Raw genomic sequence first — 22,137 nt, forward strand, 5'->3', positions numbered from 1 at the left:
ATGTGTATCCTGGCAGGTGAGATTCTGTGTGGGGGAATTTCATTTGTTCAGCTCCCCGTTTTATTTCCATGCTCCACAACATAGCTAACAGCTAATAGCATAGCTAATAATATAGCTAAGAAATCGTCCCAGACAAACACGACTACATTCGATTATGAGGTCCCGCGGTGCTATTCTCGGTTTTCCTTATACTCCTTGGGCCCACAAACTCAAAATGAGCTCGGCCGTTTTTAGATGTGATACCGCAGAACATGGCACGCCTCCGGAAAGCCTATTGTTTTGGGCCTTACGATTGAATGCTGGTTCCTCTTGACTGACAATCTCTCTTCTATCTGGTGGTGTCTCCTGGTACTTGCTGATGTCACATCCCGCAATTTTGTCTCTTACCATCATCGTTGTAGATACTCCCGGAGACCACCATTTGTTCAACTGTGTGTTGGTTCTTACTAGCTTTTTCAGAGATCTGATTGACAGCCTCCTTCTTCTTGGCTTTTGAAACCGGCTGTGGGTTACCATTTTGCACTGTCGCTCACAGCTTTTCACTGTTCAGGGGTATTATTGCTGAATACAATGGGGCTGTTCACAACTGGTTTGCCTGCAAGTCGATTACAGTTTTGTTTTTGCATATCTCTGAGTCCAAAATTATTATTGTTAATGAGTCCATATATTAATATAACTTCACTCTCATTGTCAACCCCACCTATTTTCAATTGAGTTGTCGCTGATCCCAAAAACACTCACATAACAACCGTCCACTGCTTCTAGATTTCTACGATAACACATCTGTTTCTTCGGTCCGTTAAACTGGTCAAAAGTGGTCCATCAAGCTTGTCAATGATCTTATCGAATTGGTTGAACTAATTGTGTCCACCAAAATTTCTATTTGAGTCGCGTTCACCTCACTCGTCATCGCGATGCTTTCAGATCATCTATCGGGTTTCCCCTTGTGGCGGGGATGAAGCCTTCTTTCTTAACTTCTCGGAGTTTCGCGGAATTTCATAGCTCAAATAGTTATGTTTCAGATCATTGCATTCGCGCACAAAAATTCCCAAAATGGAGCAATTGTAGCAGCTGACTACCCACTTTGAAATACCGGGCCGCTTCCAAACCGTTTTGACAGGGTTTTGTCTATAGCGGCTGTGCTCGGGGTACGGGTTGAAAATTCGGCGCGTATTTCTTCCCTGATCACCCGCAGCGTCATTCAAGGGTTCGGGAGCTACCGAGCTGAGACACTTTCTCATCATCTTTGAAATCGATTTAATCATATCCGTCTAATTGTTCAACTGCTTCGTCGTTTCGCCTAATATTTCCTTTATTTGCTCAGCTTCCAAATGGCCAGTTATAGCTTGCACCTGATGAAAGTACCTTATAGTTGTCAAGCTCCCATGCTGCCTGAATTTGGATCTTTTGCTGATTGTGTTGATATTAAGTGCGCTATCAACGGCATCATTGAACGTGTTGGGGTCATCTCGAAGCAGCAATTATTGTGTCTCTTGATGAAACAAGCCGTCGATGAGTTGATCACAATTCACAATGTCCCTTGTGTTAGAGCTCTCTGTGGCGTTTGAGAATTCCCCAAGTGATCTTACTCTCCTAATTAAATCTTGCAAATCTTCTTTCTCACCATTGCCACGGTTTTTGAACTCTGTTCTCGCTGTTCTTGGATTCCCGTACCACTAACCCAGGTGTCCAACTGCGTCATCGTCCTCCTTGGCTAAAGTTTGGACATATGTCACTAGAATCAACTCAGCATATGGCTACGAATCAACTCAGCTGATCAAACAATCAGTTGATGTATTTCGATGGAAAACGTAAACAGATTCTGGAAACAATCAATCAGATTTCCAGCACTGAACTTTACTTCAATTTACTCAACCCTTTTGGATTTTTTTTTAAAAAATACCAAACTGTCAACTGAATCAATCAAGGTAAACTATGTATCACTGAAGTCAGCCTCATAAATCTCTCGCTCTTGGCTCTCAATATTCTATTTGCCATCTTTATTCTGTCATGAAAGAACAAATTCGTTTAAAAAAAACTCAGCTCTCGTTTTCGATCAATAAAATGAACTCCTTCATGATATAAGAGTTTTATGAACTTTCCTAGCCTTTTGGAAGTTTAAAGTCCCGCACTGTATCTATGAAGCAATTTCTCAGTTCCCTCCTCCAGAAGTTTTCGTATTGAAACTTAGCATATTGTATCTATACTTCACTCTCTAAAATCTGGCGGAAAAAGTTGGAAAAATGAAAAGGAAACTCCATTTTCTCTCATCTCAATGTAACACTTTCACTCAAGAAGTCGAAACTAGATTTTGCAAATTCTACAATAAAATTTTCAAAAAAGAAATTTGGAATGTTTACATAAGACCGTATGGGCCTTCAGGTCAAAATACTTGGAGTACATTCTTAGAGCGGTGCAGAAAATGTATAGAAATCTAACGGGTGCAATGAACGCCTAAAACTTTTCTATTTATTCATAATCATACTTCACAAAGACCTGACAATATCTGCTTGGGCGCAAAGTTGCAGTAATTTTCCACAGAACTTGAGATTACTGTAAGCGTCCTTATTCTCCCCACACTAACTATGTTCACGCTTATATAGTTTATTTTCCTGTTCGATTTAGGAGTCATATTTTTAGGTGAATTTTTAGATGATTTTTTTTTGATTTTGTGTAGATGATAAAGAAGTATTTGTGTTCAATTGCATTTTATTTTGTCATCAACAATGTTATAAATAACTTAAAAAAATTGCCCCAAGAATGAGAGAGCGAGATACAACCTAACCTGTCCAGCTGTGGGGCTAATTAAGTGGTCGCCATTTGTCTGGTTTTTGACCTGTTCAGCTCTCAATTTGTTGGCACTGGTCTCTTCGGGTGAGACTTGTGCATGCTCCTCAACAATATCAGGAGGAGCCTTGTCATTTTGAAGACCTTTTGAGTCCTCTTCATGAAGGGGGTCTAGCTTGGCGTTCTTGTCTTCGATGTTCGATTTCGCCACTGGTACCTATAATTCAGCAGCAGCTATTTGGGCATCTTAGCAATTGGAATAAATGTAGTGCTTTCACAATTTCGATTGATTTAGATTTGATTTTAATTCAAGAAAGGTCTATATAGGTCTGGGATAGGCTGAGATCGGATGTTTCTTACAACCCAGGTTGAGGTCTCAGACTGAAAATCCGTGTCCAGACCGTCCCAGACAAAACATGTCTATGTCCAGACCACCCCAGGTAGAACGTACCTATGTCCAGACTTTCGTGCGTTCAAAAATATTTGTGCGTTCTTCGTGCGTTCAAAAGTCTCTATGTCGAGACTTTCATGCGTTCAAAAATCACATATGGCCAGACTTTCGTGCGTTCCAAATCAAAAACCGTGCGCTCATGTTCTGAAAAGTGCATATGTCCAGACTTTCGTGCGCTAATGTCCAGACTTATCGCCAGTTTTATCCATATAAGGTGCACACAACTTTTTTATAATGTATTTGTTTCAAGTATAGATATCTTAGGGTGATGGTTGTGATGAAGTGCCCCAGCAGCTGTTGCATTTTAAATTAATAAAATGTGCTCGACGAAAGTGTTGGCTGACGGGGGTGCCATCCACCCAGTAATTAAAACTTGGTTTTGTTTTGCAATTTCAGCCAGCAATGGTCTATTATTCTGGTCGAGGAATTGTCTAGAACAAAGCAAAATGTTGGATGCGACTTTTCCTGCGTTCGGCGTTATGTAACTTTTGAACTCAAGTGAGTTGAGTTTTTCATGGTGGAAAGCTTCTGATTGAATGGGCGTTCTAGTAAGAGTGTTTAGTCAAACATGCGCTTATCAGTTTTTGGCATTCTCGTTTCCATTCACAAAATTTTCCTGCGCTTCAGGGTTACTATGTCCGAATTTTCGTGTGTTCAAAGTTGCTTATGTCAAGACCATTGTGCGCTCAATGTTTCCCATGTCCAGGTTATGCGTCCATTCGTGTTTCCAAACCGTGTAATTGATAACGCACGACAACCCCTTGTGCATTCATTTCGGCCTGGACATATCGACATTCGCGCTGGGACCTCAGCCTGGGAAATACTCAGCCATTTTTGTAAATAACAGCATTTCATTTAACTATTGACATTATGCCTTCTTAGAGTGCGTACACCATACAACAAAATTGTCAAAATCAATGCGAGACAAAGTAAAAACCGGCGCACAGAACAAATTTGGAAAACATTACAATTTTTGAAACTTAGCGGCCTTAAGATAAAAAACAAAACGCATAATTATGTAAAATCATTAAATACAGGATACCACATACATCTGTCGATAAAAATGTCTTTTTAAATTTTTAATAGGTAAAAAAAGGCCAAAGAACACCAAAAAGCCAAGATTCAAAAATTCACTTCGTATTTCAAAAACAATACCAATCTAAGCCCTCAAAATTAATAGCTAAATGCTGAAACTGATAAATTGCTGACAATTACGTCGCACTAGAAGCCGATAGGAACCGTTCTTATTAAGACTAAACAACAAGTCCACAAGATAAGCAACAAAAACTGGCAGAACTTTCAAAAATCCACCAATATTTACTTGAACTTGACATTAAAAGTCAAAACATTAAAAATCAAAGCGAGATCATTGATAGCCTCACTATCGCTTTATGGCTATATATTAAACAAAAAAAACTTTGTACACACCCTAAGGAGGGGGGGTATTTTAACTGGGAAATTTGTTGTGTTCTATGACGGGAAAAGTATTTAAGGAGATAAACCATTCTTTCGTTGAAGATTCAATTCATAAACAAAATTCAGATTGGCAATAATGTACATTCGAAAAGGCTAACGTTTTTAGCATCACAACGTTCAGAGTAACAAGAGCATTTAGATGGCAAGACTTTTTTCGATGTTCATTTAACACATTTTTTGTCGGTCGTTATTGACGTCAAAATCGGTTCACAATCGGTCAACAATCGTCTAGAAAACCAAAAAATATTAAGCCGAAAACTGCCTTAATATCGTACATATAGTGGTTATATTTACTTATAAACAAACTAAATTTTAACTAAAATTAGGTTTAACAAACTTTTTCGGAACTTTACGTATATTATAACATATTATATTCTTATTTTGAAGAATAAAAATAATCGATTATGATTGGTTAAAATTCGTTCATTTACTTTGTAACAAAGAGCAATGATTACCACCTCTGAGTTCCTGGGTTTGATGGATCCAGCGACAGTCTCCCATGAAGGAACTGCATGTTGACGATCAGCAGCTTCCTCTTCTTCGTACTGTAACATTGCATTCTCCATCTCCACTTTAGAGTCATTCTTACTCTGGGAGTTCCAGTTTCGTCTCCCAGGACAAAGGCCCTGTCTTAGGGTTGAACACCCGGGGTGAAGGGGGTGAGTTGGTTAAAAATAAGAATCAGTGTAATCCAGACAAACGGCTAATTGCTACGCTCAGACGTGCCACGTAAAAATTTAGGCATCATGGAAAGGAAGAGAGAATGTGGGCTAATCTTGGCAAAGTTCATTGACAAAATGAACTTTCAGGTTTCGATTTGTAGGACTACACTCTCGTTGACAAATGTGATCGCACAAAATGTAATTTTATATGGTAAACTGCCTGTTTTTGAAGCAAGTTTTAGTCAACATTGTTCAACGTTATCATGCCTCCATCAGTTCAAGCTATAATTTTCATTATAAAATCAACAACTGAATGGTGACATTGAACAGATTTGACATGGAACTTAACTCACTCCTGCTTACACAAAATTGGCCAACTTCTACCTGGATTTTTCCTGAAAAGTAGGTCAGTCAGTTTTTCTGATGAATATGCGTCAATTGAAATAAAAAACAAAAGAAACCACCAAAATTATGTTGACAAAAATTAGCTTCAAAAACAGGCATTTGCCATGTAAAATTTCTTTTTGTGAGTTTACTTTTTGTCAGCAATTGTAAACGTATACTGAACGCAAAAATTAGACTAGTAAAATTTCGGATTTTTTTTAAACCAATAATCCCGTTGGCTAGTGATCTTGTCTACTTAGGAAGTTAAGGTTAAACAAACCGCTTATTTACCAGATACCCCAATAAAAATTTGATGAATTCCGTCCCACTTTTGTTGTTAAAAGATATTATCTCAATATGAGAATTTTTTACGTTTATTCAAGTATGATGAGTTTGCATTTGTGGCAAACATTAGAAAGAGAACAGAGGATAAAATGTAATTTCGTGTTCGTTATAATATGAGACTTGGATAGAATTCACCAACTCTACATTGGTGTATCTGGTGGTGCGTTAACGTTTCCTTTTACCTGAATGTCATAAGTATGCAAGACCACCTTCCGAGGAGATTACTGTTTTCAAAAAATTGTTTCCGAAATTTGATAGCTAAAAGGAGCAATATTGCTTAAAAAATTATTTATTTTAATTCACAAAGCTATACAGGGCTAACATACTTTTGACGTTCAGTATACAGGGATTGCTTGTTCAGTGTTGATCCGAAAACAAAAAACAGTCGCAACAATAATGAACGGCCCCCTTTTTTCAATAATACAAAAAGGAAGTAAGTATCACCACTATTTTCTGGTAATAACGTATTCAATTTTTGCGACAGTGCTACTCCAATTTCAAATCAAAGTTTGAAAGTAATTTTTACACCATTGATCCCCAAGCACTCGTGTAGCGATAATTTTAATCCAACCAAAAATCAAACGCGTTCATGTTTCAATTTGTAGGACTACACTCTTGTTGATAAATATGAACGCACAAAATGCAATTTAATAAGCTTTTTTTTGAAGCAAATTTGAGTCAACATTGTTCAACGTGATCATGTTTGTACATTAGTACAAACCTAATCGGGTGGTTCGTAAAAGCAATTCACCTAAATTAATAACGGAAATACCAAACGAAATAACCTAAATTGTCAAATGAGAGCCATCGGGTTTGAGACGAACCTCTAAGAATTAATATCAATAAAAAAGTGAAAACGAGCGCGACCAATAAGAGTTTGCCATAACACGCAATCGTTGGCAATTGGAAAGCGTTGTTTTTATAATAAGCAAAGTATTCGCGAATGTAGTCCAAAGCAATGGGGAATAAAACAAGGTACCACTTCTGAAAGCGTATGAGACCAAATGTATGCAGGCAATTGCTACAATGACGGTTTCACAATGAAATTATTTGAATTGGTGTAACAGGAATAATAAGTTTAGGGTGTCGAAATATTGTTAAATTTGGGATCCAATAAACACAATCCGTTAACTGCATTTTTCATAGAAGAACCTATGGATTAGAAATTTAATCAGGAAACAATTTGCTCAACATTACAACGGGCCTAATACGCTCACCGCTCGGGGTTTTCAGTTTGACTGATCGAATAATCCCATCATCTCCGGGAAAAACTTGCGTTACTCGGGCAACAGGCCAAAGGACTCGGGGGGTGAAGTCCTCAAGGATCCATACTAAGTCGTCCACTTTCAGATTCTTTGAACTTTCGCTCAATTTGGAACGAATTTGTTAATCTGGAAGGTACTCTCGCAGAAATCGATTCCAGAACTAAGCGGCTATTTTTTGCGATGTACGCCAAGCTTTCGAAATGTTCTTTTCGTCTCCAATAAAAACGCCAGGAGGCAAATTGACCGATGACCTACCTAGAAGAAAGTGGTTTGGCGTAAGAGGTAAAGGATCATTCATATCACTTGGAACCTTTGTTAGGGGCCTAGAGTTCATATTTGCTTCTATCTCACAGGTAACTGTGCATAATATTTCATCGGTAAGCGTTCGTGACCCAATGACCTTATAGAGAGACAATTTGAAACGACCAACGAGACAGGGGTCCTCGGGGTGGGTAAAACCCCAGAAGAACCGAAAAGCAAGTGGGGGGGGGGGGGTTGGGGAAACGACCAACCAGAAGGGGGTCCTCGGGGTGGGTAAAACCCCAGAAGAACCGAAAAGCAAGTAGGGGGTTGGGGAAATGACCAACCAGAAGGGGGTCCTCGGGGTGGGTAAAACCCCAGAAGAACCGAAAGCAGGGGGGTTGGGGAAACGACCAACCAGAAGGGGGTCCTCGGGGTGGGTAAAACCCCAGAAGAACCGAAAAGCAGTAAGCGAAATTAAATATCGATAAAATTTTGAATGTTGCAATCTTTATCTTTTTCTTTTGTGTCTTTTTGTGTAGTTACCCCACCATATTCTGATTGTTTTTAAACAAGTCTAATTTCTGATCTTTGGATATTCTTAAACATTGAAAAAAATTATGGTGCACACCGGCTTAGCTCAATGGAGAATGTATTTTTTTGAAAACAATACTTAGCTTTAGGTGTGGTTTCGAAGCTGTTGGGTTGGGTGCCAAAATATTAATGAATCATGTTGGGATGGGGGGAAGCCTAGGACTATTTTGATTGTGTATTATTAAAGTAAAATTAAATTTGATTCATTTTGTTTCGCTTGTTTGTTGCTATAAAAGGTTTTGGGAAGTCGACTACTTCCGTCAGGTTTTGACAATAATTGTGTTTTCGTTTTACCGGCTTTTTCGTCGAAATCGATCAAAAGTCAACTTGTCCTTGACAACCCCAATTAAAAAACAAAATTAGAAAACATTTTTTACACCATATGGATTTCTGGAAAATGAACCTTGCATTTCAGAATATTTATTCTACATTGTTCAAAGGAGTGGAACATTATGCGTGAACGCACATTACCGATTCCGCATCTTCTTAAATTGGCTGTTCAGCGGTCAATGATAAAAACTTTTTAAACTATTGATAAAATCTTTTTAAACTATTGCTTTAAAAAAACTTTGTTTAATAAATGTTTTCATATATACCTCTTGGTCAATTTTTGCGATACGAAATCTTATTTTCTGTTTTTCTTATAAAATTTTTATTTAAATAAACTCTATTTAAATAAACTTTATTTAAATAAAAATTTATTGTCATATCGGTCATTTTAACCGAGGTTTAGAGCTCGACTTACGAAAAGACCATACTTGACCAAAAAAGTTTGAAAAGATCGTGCTCGACCCGAATGGTTTATGATATGACTAGCTCGACTTTAGCAAACAACTCGATCTAAATTGTCGCGCTCGGCTTTTCTCAACTAAAATTTACCACGCTGGACACTTCAGATCCACCCAATTGAGCTGCTCATTTTTTCTCAACTCAAAACATTGAAAAACACAAATTAGGGCACACTTTTTTCAAATCATGAGCCATCTAAAATTCTTTAAAACTTTGTGCACTTTTGCATCAAAATTTTATGTGCATTTTTCTGTTCCCACTATTGATTATAAGGTAGTCAGCATTTATGCTCCTTCATCTCTTGCCATTATGAAGAACCACTACTCGATTAAACATTGTTCTGATGAGCCTCTACTCAGCCACCTCCTGGTCATGACCGATAGCTAGGAAATAATAAAAAAGCTACCTAGTTTCATTCAACCACATAATGTAGCGAAATACTCTAGCTGCAATAAATGCTTCAAATTGAGAGTTGACAAAATTTGGCTGTCTTCCTACCTTTTTCAGTTGACTGCTCGTGTGCAGTGCTGCTTAGTATTGCTCAATTGCTGCTTCTGTATGCACAAAAGCAGAAATTAAAAATCCCTATTCCACTCAAGAAAAGGCGATGCTCGACCGACAAAATCTACCTCGCCAGACTATACAAATGTTATTTCTAGATCAAGGTTTCACTGACCTAATTACACCAAGTACAAATTTCTGTAAAGTTTAGAGAGATCCATCCTGTTTACTTAGTATGACGTCACTACCGTAAGTACGCCTCGTACCAACTCTTGCATGAGTAGGAATTAACTGTCCTCACTCCGCTTACTGTCCTGAGATTCAGTAATCTCATAACTAAAAAAACATATCTGGTCTCAAAGCCATTTAAAATTTTCAGATTTTCGAAAAACGGCAGGAATTCCATCAATCATTTGAAAATTATTCAAAGTTGTTCCTCTTCAATGCTTTATAAAAATCTTACTTGGTAAACTCTTCTCACTTTTTTTCTCATTTTAATTTCACCTTTATACGGTCGTTCTGGCGCGCTGCAGAAAGTTGAGATTTGTTTAGTCTCATGGAAATCACTTTAGTTTTTTGCACAATCTGAGTCAAAAGGTCAGTAAAAAAGCAAAATCATGTTAAGCAGGAACCCTCAAAATCTTAAGCGCAAAAAGACAAAGAAAAGTTTTCATACCACTGCCTACGGATCCTTACTCATCTCGTACGCATTCGGTTAAATAACTTCTCCATAGCACTATATTTTTCGACAGATTTTGTTCAAACTATTTATTTCTAAGCTCAGTGACAATAAAGCAGAAATAGTACTCGACTGCCATTTTTGGCTTTTTTTTCGACAGATGTCACAAGATAACTATCTAGTGCGACAGAATAGTAATCTGGATCTGGTCTTATTAATCGTGGGGATTAAAACGAACGGAAAAATCTGCTATAATATCTTACATTAATTGGACTCCAAAGTTTTGTAAAATGGTAGATATTAGGGGGGGCACAAACGGAAAAGAACCGTCAACTGATTAGTGGAAAAAAGTTTTTCTATGATTTCGTCTTTTGCTTTCAAAAACTGCACGTTCACATACACTGCTCACGATTGGCTAAATGCTGTCAACAATTTTTCTCAATCTTTTGTTGTAATACCAACGAAACACTTAAAACTTATAAACACTAAAAACATAAAAATCTGTTTTGTTATAATCGCCAATTGTTATAATTGCTAATCATCACAAGGATCTCTTCCGTTTGCCCCCCCCCCCCCCAGCTTAGTGGGCGCGTATTATTTGCACCACCCCAGACGCACGTGCCATATTTTTACATAACGATTTACTATGTAATGGCACGTGCTCTGTAACTGGGGGGCGCATAACGTACTGGGGGGGGGGGGGAGGGAGATCACAATCAAGCTACTTAATTTCATTCGATCAAGTAACGTGGCCCTATAATCCAATTGCAACAACTGAACTATTTTGAGAAATTCATTCACTTCATCAGATAAATCTGATAAATTATTTTAATCACGTTTACAGCTGATTGAACTAAACGAAGTAACTTAATTGTAATAGTCTCCTTCTCATTAGTCATGATAAAAATAAGACATTTAAAAGTCACTTTCTCGTTCTGCTGCTGCTTCAGTACACAGAAGCAAAAATTTTTAAAATTCTACCTCACTGAGAAAAATCACACTTATAGAAGGGCTTTTATTCGACCCAACAGATAAATTAACCTTAGCTTGGCTACTAAAATGATATTTTTCGACCCAATGAAAATTAACCAGCTAAAACATCAGTAAGAATAATTCGGATGTTTCGTTTCGCAACCCCTTGTCTTTATGCACTCTATTTATAATTCATGTGTTGTTATATAGATTGTTACAATGTAAAAAACCTGCGCGTGTGCCTGGGGGCGTAAAGGTTATATGCCCACAAAGCGGGGGGAACAATAGATCAAAAAACTTTTTTTAAAGATTTTTGATTAATCAAGCAGCATAAAGTATGCAGTTTGAAATAAGGAAAGGCGTCTCTTAAAATCTTAGGAAAAATGAGAAAAAAACTCGTGTAGTGTTTTTGAAAAGCATGCGCCAACCCAGATGGAGGACAGCTCCAATTTAGATATAGAATGTAGATATAAAAAATATAGAATGTAGATATAGAAAATTTAGATATAGAATGTAGATATAGAAAATGATTGGTTCGAATCAGTCGGATTACTGATTCGAACCAATCAATGATCCAAGTGGCTTCCTCAAGAGGTGTTGGTTAACCCCTATAAGGCATTCGGTTGTTATCTTATGTCTCTTATGACATTGAATATATTTGTTTTAATAAAATTTCAGTGATTTTTCGAAATTGTCAAATTTTTATCTTAATTCTGCCAACTTTTAGCTAATTCCCAGTAAATACAGGTCAACATTCTGTTTTTCATATCTGACAAAAACTAATCGTCGTGGAAGCAATTTTTTAAGCAAAAATCGGCTTCTTGTTTTTGGTACTATAAGTTTCAATATAAAAATTTGATTTTTGTGCATAATTGCCCATATTTGCTGTTCTTTTTGCTTGTTTGTTAACATTAACAATCATACTAAAAAAACGCTAAATATATTTTTTTTCATAGCTTATGCTTTTAAGACTAAAAACTAAAAAAATGTTAACAAACGTTAAAATGTTATATTTCTGTTTTCATAGCTCATGGTTTTGAGGGCTGCGATACAATTCTCTTGCTATTGGAATAGTTTTTTTTTGTTTTTGCCCTGTATTTCTTATATTTTGTTGTCATATGCCAATTATTGGAAAATATAAGGTCACAATGGCCATCTATTGATATATAATTGAGCTTCTTAGTATATATCAGTAAATAGCTAAAGTTTTAATGACTTTCAAATTAATTCTTTTCAAGAAAAAGTAATTTTTTTTTCAATTTGTTTCTTTTTCTTCTGAATTTTGTCCTTTTTTTCGTATTTTACATTTTTGTATCCTTTTGGTAATTTATCGTCATTATAAAGAGATCGTGTTCATTAATTTTTTTGTTGAACCAAACAAAAAATTTTCGTTGGTTAAGTTTTGACTAGTGGCTTTAGGGATTAGACAAATTGTTCAGAAGAAATTTGCGAAGAAATTTGCGAGAAGAAATCATACTAAAAAAACGCTAAATATATTTTTTTTCATAGCTTATGCTTTTAAGACTAAAAACTAAAAAAATGTTAACAAACGTTAAAATGTTATATTTCTGTTTTCATAGCTCATGGTTTTGAGGGCTGCGATACAATTCTCTTGCTATTGGAATAGTTTTTTTTTGTTTTTGCCCTGTATTTCTTATATTTTGTTGTCATATGCCAATTATTGGAAAATATAAGGTCACAATGGCCATCTATTGATATATAATTGAGCTTCTTAGTATATATCAGTAAATAGCTAAAGTTTTAATGACTTTCAAATTAATTCTTTTCAAGAAAAAGTAATTTTTTTTCAATTTGTTTCTTTTTCTTCTGAATTTTGTCCTTTTTTTCGTATTTTACATTTTTGTATCCTTTTGGTAATTTATCGTCATTATAAAGAGATCGTGTTCATTAATTTTTTTGTTGAACCAAACAAAAAATTTTCGTTGGTTAAGTTTTGACTAGTGGCTTTAGGGATTAGACAAATTGTTTCAGAAGAAATTTGCGAGTTTTAGAGGTACTTTTCATTTTTTGTTCTCTTGCTGTCAATTTGCGATAGTCGCTTTGCAGAAAGATTTTATGGCGTTCAAAGGAGACGCAATTGAAAATTTAATTTTCCCACGTTTAATACTTTATCAATTTAATGGCTTCAACACAGTGGTTTTGGAATTTTGTTTGAAACACCTCAGTTTTGCTTGCATTTAATGTTATTTTATGTTCTGAACATTTATTTTCACTAATAACAGGCGCAATTAGCTTTTTCAGAAGTTGAAAATAAACTATGTACTCTTTTAGTTGAAATCTTATGTTGGCCATGCTTTTTGGAAATATTTGTTTTTTTAGAAAAACAATGGATTTCTCTGAGTTTTACCAATCGTAATTCTAATAACTTGTAGCTTAGTAGAAAAGTTTCAATTGAAAATTCATAACCCTTATCTGTTGCACTAAAACTTGCTCTTTATCATGGTTTTACTCTCCTCAAATTGTCTTTGATCTTGCTACAACAAGTTTTTGCAAAGTGATTGATTTTTGGATAATCGCTCATTTTGTAGGTTTATTTTTTCCTTTTACAGTATCACAATAATTGGCGGCCCTCTGGCCATTTGAAAGAACAAGTACAATTTTTTTTGGACGGGACACAGTTTTTATGCAAATATTGAATTTTTTCTTTTTGCCTGTTTTTGTCGTTGTTTCTCTAGTCGTAAGACATATCGTGGATAATGAAAGTCTCAATCACTCTCTATTGAGGAATAACTGAAATTTCTCATTGATTTCAGTTGAAGCATAATGTTTCTAATCTGTTTGACATTATTTTTTTTCAAAAGAAATCAACGTTTTATTTAAATTTGCTCCTTTGCTAATTTCTTGTATACTTGTTACCAAGTCATATTGAAGAATAGTACCAAATTCTTTTCTTATGAAGTACTGGTTAATCTTCTTCAGTAAATTTTATCTTATGCCATTTTGGTTTGGTTGTTAAGCGCTTTAAAAAATGGACAACGACTTCGGTCGTAATTAGTATTTGTAATTATTTGATTTTATCGCCGTCTTTTCTGGTAGTCATATTAACGACAGTTCTCATCGGCCCCTTTGAAAATCTCTTCCTCATTTGGTCGTTAGTTAAGTGAAAAATGTAGATGAGAGGGGTCGGAAATTTATGCGTGAACGCACATTACCGAACCTCCTTGTTTTCACTAGAAGTAAAAGATCCAATATATTCATATCTTTATGAAATGATTTTTAAAATATGAAAACATTTCATAGATCACAAAAGATTCCCATGAAGAGACTATGGTGGACATAAAAAGCTCAAGAACAGCTTTTCCTCGACTCATGAAAAGACTATTCTTCGAATTTAAGTAGGGAGATCAATTGTGCAGTTTCAGTCAATAGAGGCCTCCCACTAGAATTTGTGAGTCTTTTCCCAAGTCGGGGTTTACACCTGAGGAACACTAACGAAGACATGACAGAAACCCATGTTTTTTTTGAAAAGGCGGATCTGTTCTGTTTTGCCCCCCGCCCCAACTTAGTGAGCATAAATCTTTTATGACCCCCAGGCGCATGTGCTATCGTTTTACATAGTAACGTGTTATATAACAACATATAATTTGTAACTGGGTGTCATAAAAAACACTGGGGGGGGGGGCAGAATAGATCCAAAAAAGCTTATTGTGCATGTGAGAAACTGGAACACTTCCTTGAGAGCCGACTCGTCTTTGGAGAGACTGTTCTCTTTATCTGAATTGTTTGCCTCTTTCTTTCCTGTAGACTTTGAACCAGGCTTTCCTTTACCGAACGGCATCTTCATCTGGTACTCAAATATTGCCCAAAATATTGCGTCCGAGTTTTTGTCGTGTATATATATAAGGATTTAGACTCCTTTTTTCCATTTAGCCCCACCAGCTTACATCTCCAAATGAATGTAATTATAAAATAATCTGTCTATGATCGATAATTGGATCTATTCTGTTTTGTGCCTATCATCCTATTTAGACCATAATGGGGTTGCTAGAATTTCGCGGACACATCTTTGCACACACCTTGCAACAATAATTGGATCTATTCTGTTTGCCCCCCCCCCCCTTAGTGAGCTTATATTTTTTACGCCCCCCCCCCAGGAGCACGTGCTATTTTCTCACATAGTAACGTGTTATATAACAACATATAATTTGGGGTCTTTCCCATTATAGCCCCCCCCCCCCAGCTTAGTGGTCAGATAACCTATAGCCCCCCCAATCATGGTAATTGTACCATAATGGGGGGGGGGCTATAATTTAATGGGGGGCTATAAGGGGAAAGACCCATAATTTGTAACTGGGGAGCGTAAAAAACACTGGGGGGGGGCAAAACAGAACAGATCCCAATAATTATTCAAACATCGGGTCTTCCCATTACAACCCCCCCCCCCCCCCCAGTTTAGTGGACAGATAAGGTCTTGCCCCTCATGAAATTGTCGTCTTCTGAATTTCTAACTAGGCCAACAATGAGGGGGATCTGTCGCCCAGAAGATCGAACAAATTTAATTAAAACCAACATCGAAGGTTTAAAAGAAAATGATGAAGCAAGCGCTACCTTGTCTCTTTTCTGAGTTTTTCCCCTCGTCCACTCTTGCAGGCTGTTAAAAGTGCTTTGTCCCAAAAGACGTTAAATTGAATGGAGAACACCAGCACAAATGTAGAATCCACAGTAAATAGATGCAACTCTCAATCAACTAACAACTTGAGACAAATTCAACTGCAAAATCTTCTATAAGTTCAAAATTTTATCGTGATTCACTCGAAATATAATTAACCAAGTTGCTCACAGTTTTCTAACTGGTCTTGCAACTTTACTGACTGATTTATGTTTAGTCCCACTAAACCAACTGCTCACTAGCTCAGTATTTTCTCTCTCTCTCTCTCGCAACTTATAGACGATAAGCTGATTGCAAATTTTTCTATTTGCCTAACTTTATCTTATCTTATTTAAATACACTTTTAAAACTTAAGTAAACACCGTAAGTCATTTTGACTGATTGATACATCCGCAAGAGGGGTTCTCTTCACTAAACAAACAGATTAACGTCAAAGTCCGCGGTCCTTATCGCTCTTATTTGCGCACACAAATTTGGCGCCAAGTCAATTTCGTCGCTTTTGTTATCCAAAGACTATTGGTCTCCATGTGTAAATATACCGCTAATTCATGCTCGCTAAAACTAAAAAAATGGCTTGGTATACTTTTCCCAGCATTCCGTGCAATTCCCCACACAAAAATTAGTCAGAAACCAAAATTTCACAAAAACCCAAAAATTTGACCTCTAGAGGTCAATTAGGGGTCAATAGTCAAGGATGCAGGGTCACTTTGGTAAAAATAACTATTGGCGCGGAAAATCCTACCATAGTTACACCTACCCACCAAATTTTATCATCTAACTCCTAATAGAACACGAGCAATGACCGCGCACACTTTTCATCGACCTCCCGGATGACCCCAAATTTCGAAACTTAATAACTTGCGAAGTAGTGGTCAAAACGTCTTCGGGTAAAGTTTTCTAGTAACTATAGGGTGCCACCAACTTGCCTGCCAAGTTTCATGACCAACGCATGAGCCGTTGGGAGTCGTTTGCAATTTGAAAATTTTTAACGAGTCGTGGGTGCCGAACCCCGAAAAATTCGAGTTCGTCAAAATTGACCCGGGTGGTTGTTTTTTGTCACTAAATGTCTCAGGTTATCATATTAATACCATTTCAAAGTCATTCGGCCGCTCAAAAAGGCCAATTTCCGGTTTTCGGCACTCGGGTCGTCCCGAAGCACCGACTTCCGGTCGGAATTTGGGAATGAAAATATCCCCAATCGAAAGCTCTTGAAAAGTTACACTAACCCTCCAAAAATCATAGGGCTACTACCAATACTCCACGAGCAATTCAAATTTTACGTTCCGCAGCACGGGCGTGCGCTAGTTCCGTGCAAGTTGGTGTGGGGTCAAATCCGACCTCAAAATCGGATTCCCCGTACCCAAATTAGTCTATCCCCCAAATTTCAGGTCAATCCGATTTCAACTTTCAGAGAAATTACTATTTCAATTTCAGTGTTAACCATTTTTAGTAAAAGCTGCCTATTCTTATTTCAAAATACATAATAAATTTCTCCCACAACTTCCTAAACCCTTCCCATGATCATGTGCTACATTAACCTGGACTTAATACCCATTTCAACCCTTAGTTACTCTTATATCATACCCGAACAGTCATTTTTTCGCTCAAACTATCGAAAACCTTCAAATCACACCAATTCCGGTGTTAATAGCTCGGAGTTGGGTGGTCGGATTGGCCCGAAGGGTATACCAGCCTGAGAGAACCATTGGGTGTACATGCCATTAAAATTTGATAAACGTCCGCTTAATATAACCTCCATGGGGGGGGGAAACATCGGCTTGGTGGTATTTTCATAAAGTGAATAAGTGAGCATTTTATTTGCTTTAAACAAACATTTTCGCAACTAAGCTTCAGTCTTCAGATTATCGTCCTTACTACAAGTTCTTAAATCTATCCTCTATCGAAATGGACAGTCGTAAATACTTCGAGATTATCCTGTACTCGCGTTCAGGGGTTTACCCCAGGAATTGTCATTGGATCGAGAAAAACAGCATTCGCCGCCGAAGCCGAAAATTTTATACAGAAAAATGGTCATTTATACTTGGTTGGGTCCGATATTCAGGTACTACATCGTTCAAATGCTCGTACGAAGATATCTCAGATGCACAGTTCTAATGGCCACCTCCCCAGATACAAATTAATGCCGTTAGTTAGTCAAAAATTTAGTGTTATGCATCTTAAAGTATGGTGCGAAACGGTTATACGCGATTGTTCTACTTGCAATGATAATGCCATCTATCGCCACACTAGAGGACAGATGAATTTTATTTCACAGGAAGTCCTCGACCGAGTATGTCGCGAGATGGGTCTAGAGAAAAAGAGAAGATACTGTTTTGAATTGTTTAAAAGGTAAGAAAATCTTTTTTCCGTACAATAATTTCATATATTACGACGTCCAACTCTTTTTAGTTGCCCTGAATTCGACACCTCGCAATACGAGCCTATTGCATTAGACGTTTCTCATCCTAAATACAATTGTGTTAGTGCCTGTCTGTCGACAATTATTACGGGAAACCGCACGCAGGCGGGTAAATTTGAAAAATTATTTGTCAAACTACGCACTGGGTCCGATAAGCACCTTTACGACAGACCCGGCAAATTAATTCTACCTAAAGGGATCGAGGACGTCGAATTTATCAATACAACAGATCTCAGACTATTTGCTCGACGCTTCCGTATTAATTTTTATGTATATTATGACTCTGGCTACGATGAACAACCTTACTATCTTAGTCCAACTGGGACTCACAAGGGATTAATTCGAGGCGGAACATTTCTTAAATTCCAATTAGTGGAGGGTACACCGCATTGTCTGATAATATACCGCTCTGACAAGAAACAAAGGCATGAAAGGTAAGTTAATACTTATTATACATACAACTTATTTATTTAAGTCCAGTTTTGCTTCCTTTTTTTAACTCTTCCTCATCTTTTTATTCTTGTTCAACCATCAAGCGCACTGCAGAGGCCATTTCGGGGTCCTTTTTATCCAATTCGGCCAAGTCAATCCCCCCCGTTGCCGCCATGCGCTGATTGACTTTCTTTACCTTCTTTTTCTTTTTTAATTTAATATCTTTTATTCGTTTCTTCTCGTTATCTTTTAGCGCCCCACCAGTTGCCGCCTGTACCACAGATGTTCCCGGCTCGAAAAGTGAGGCTGGGGGAGAAGGAGGTGGCGCGGAGTCAGTTTCATGGGACGTTTGACCCCGATTTCCCCTGTATGGAGAAAATTTCATCCCTTTTAGGACTTTCTTTGTATTTTTAGTTCTTGCCATTTTAACTCCCGAACTATGCTATTTTGTTTATGTATACACCTCAGTTTAATCAGGTCTCCTACTTGTCTCGTCAATCTGTTTTGACAGTCTTTTATTACTAAACCTCAACCAATTTGTTATGCCTTTATCCGGTTTGTAACTTTGCTTACTTGTGTGCATATTTGTTTTAATGAGAATTTGGGGCACCATGTGTTTGCTTTCAAGAGAGTACCTAAATTTGTTCAATTTAGCTTTGGTGTTATTATCTTAATTAGATTGTCCTAATTGCGAGCTTTCTAAAGAGCCTACATACACACACTTTCGCCGCTTATAACTAACTATACTCAATTTCATGTTCGCTACAGAAATTATAGCCCCCCATTATGGTATAATTACCATGATTAGGGGGGATAAAGGTTATCTGAGACTGAGCTGGGGGGGGCTATAATGGCAAAGACCCCAAACATCTGTGCAAACATGGTTCAAAATATTAGAAGTTCTGGTTCCTCCCATTATCGGTTTGTGTAATGGAGTATCTACAGTTTTGTGGGGTGTGGGTGTTGTACACGCTTTATGATCATCAAGCTGGGGGCGTTGGGTTTTTGTAAAACTGGAAGGATCTATTCTGTCCCCCCCCCCCAACTTAGTGAGCATAAATCTTTTATGACCCCCACGCGCACGTGCTATTTTCGGGTCCTTCCCATTATAGCCCCCCCAGCTTAGTGGTGAGATAACCTATAGCCCCCCCCCCCAATCATGGTAATTATACCATAATGGGGGGGCAATAATTTCATGGGGGGGGCTCTAATGGGAAAGATCCCTATTTTCTTACATAATAACCTGATATATAAAAACATATAAATTATAACTGGGGGTCACAGAAAACACTGGGGGGGGACAGAATAGATCCAACGGGAAAGACTCCTGACCCGGAAAAAAGAAAGAACAGTCCTGTATAAAAAATTGCACCCACTCTGTCCCTCCCTTAGTGGTTTTTATGTCCCTCACTTACAAATTATGTGTTTTTATAGCAATTAACAATGTAAGAGAAAAGCACGTTCGCCGGGGGGGGGGGGGGGGAGTTATATATCCCACTAAGCTGGTGAGGGGCAGAATAGATCTAAAGGTTTTCAAGATCTAAAGGTTTTTTTACATAGTAACGTGCTATATAACAACATATAATTTGTAACTGGGTGTCATAAAAAACACTGGGGGGAACAGAATAGATTCGCTAAATCAATATCAAAAACTAATAAATCATGGTTTAAAAAGCAAAATAAAAATATAAATTGAAACCAGTTTGTTTCAGAAATTTTACCATAATAATGCACGTGAAAGAACAATTGGTTGATGAGTTTATCTTTTTCATTAAGTCATGAAACAAAAGCCATCCCCACGAAAGCAAAACCCCCTATTATTGTATATATGTATATATATACATATATATATATATATATATATATATATATATATATATATATATATATATATATATATATACTAAATTGGTGGGGTATACGTCATATAACCACTATAGAAAGATAGAGCCTACCATAGTCGAGGCTCTATAGAAAGATAGAGCCTATCCTAGTTCATGGAATTAATGAAAAGACCTAATAACTCCAGGCGGGGGGGGGGGGGTAATTAATAAATTAAATTACACGGTCGAGGACCCTAGTTGCTTTCGAGGCTTATTCTTTCCATAAGTCCAGCCAAATCATTTCATGTGCAAAAATGAGGCAAACTAAAAAGTTCCTACAACATCTGGGTTCGATCTCGTTACCTTCTCCAATCTGACCCAATGCTTAACCAATTGAGCTACATGTCCTTAACTTTGAAGGAAATTGAAAACAAGTCATTATAACAGTCGCGAGCGTAATTCCAGGACATATTTTATTATCCAGCCAAAGTCCAGAACACCTTTATTGTCCAGCCAAATTCCAGAACACCTTTATTGTCCAGCCAAATTCCAGGACGTAAGTTTTAGTTCCAGCCAAATTTTAAGACGGTTGTTTTCCAGCCAAAGTCCAAGGCATCACATTAGGTCCAGACAAATTCTTTTCATACCGAATATCTGTCGAGGACAGTCTTTTCATACCTTCAATCTGTCGAGGACGGTCTGTTAATATTTCCAGGTCCCGACTAGGGTACCTTAGCTAAAGGTTATGTTTTAACGTCTACTACGGCTCAATTCTCCTAATTATTTCAATAACTCAACCACTTTCAGTCCCAACTCCAGAATAAAGCAAAATTATGCACACTGAACAAAGTTAAGGTAATTTTACCTTAAAAACATCCTAACTTACCTCAGCTGCTAAGGTAAATTTGCACCTTAAGGTAAATGCTCACCTTAAATAAAGCTAACTTTACCTGAATTTACCTTAGCAACGGCTTACCTTAACAGCATTAATGTAAATTTACCTCAACTTTATTTAGTGTTTACCGGAGAAATCTCAAGAAGTACGCTTTAAGAGGTCATTTTTAAATGGATCTTTTCTGCTTGTGCCCGCACCCCGGTACGTTATAGGATCTATTCTGTCCCCCCGCCGGTGTTTTTTACGCCCCCCAGTTACGAATTATATGTTGTTATTTAGCACGTTACAATGTAAAAAATAGCACGTGCGCCTGGGGGCGTAAAAATATAAGCCCACTAAGACTGGGGGGGGGGGGGGGAACAGAATAGATCCAGGTTATGCTCCCCCCAGTTACAGAGCACGTGCCCTTATATAGTAAATCACTATGTGAAAATTTGGTTCGAGTTTTCCAAGTTCGTGCAACCTGGGTAAGGGGGGAGGGATATAATGGGGAAAAGTCGATAGGATTGAAACGCGGCGTAGTTCTTATTCAGATAGACTTTGACGAGAGCTCGCCCACTCCAACTCCAGTATATGATTTCGTCCGTACACACGAGAGTGCAGACTTCGCATTTTCCAGAGTGGTGTTTCCTCAAATATTTCCCATTTTTTTTCGTTTTGCTTTAGTCCCGATCGCACTGTGCAAAAGGTCTATCGGCTCATTCGTATTATAGCTCGCTTACCCGAAAGATGGCAATAATCTATGCAGGAGCGTATAGGTTTTAGTGACCACCGGCATCAGCAATTCCCGGGC

At 37.5% G+C, this 22,137-nt stretch overlaps 2 protein-coding genes across 3 annotated transcripts in view; both read right to left on the reverse strand.

Annotated features, from left to right (window-relative positions):
* The window catches only part of LOC142349022 (protein-glutamine gamma-glutamyltransferase 2-like), a 35,460-nt gene extending 30,160 nt beyond the window's left edge, over window positions 1–5,300 (reverse strand). The window contains exons 1-2 of the mRNA XM_075400424.1: window positions 5,173–5,300; window positions 2,786–3,004 (exon numbers count right to left, since the gene is read on the reverse strand). Coding sequence (XP_075256539.1) covers window positions 2,786–3,004; window positions 5,173–5,280 — 327 coding nt within the window. The 5' untranslated portion in view covers window positions 5,281–5,300. The remainder of the gene's footprint in view (window positions 1–2,785; window positions 3,005–5,172) is intronic.
* LOC142349909 (AP-3 complex subunit mu-1-like) overlaps window positions 1–6,760 on the reverse strand; it is a 378,054-nt gene extending 371,294 nt beyond the window's left edge. For both annotated transcript variants that reach the window (XM_075401756.1, XM_075401755.1), the window contains exon 1: window positions 6,751–6,760. The gene's annotated coding sequence lies outside the window, so the exon portion shown is untranslated. The remainder of the gene's footprint in view (window positions 1–6,750) is intronic.
* Window positions 6,761–22,137: the final 15,377 nt, after the last annotated feature.

This window comes from Convolutriloba macropyga, chromosome 11, assembly GCF_964194025.1.
Source record: "Convolutriloba macropyga chromosome 11, txConMacr16.3, whole genome shotgun sequence".
Lineage (NCBI taxonomy): Eukaryota > Metazoa > Xenacoelomorpha > Acoela > Convolutidae > Convolutriloba > Convolutriloba macropyga.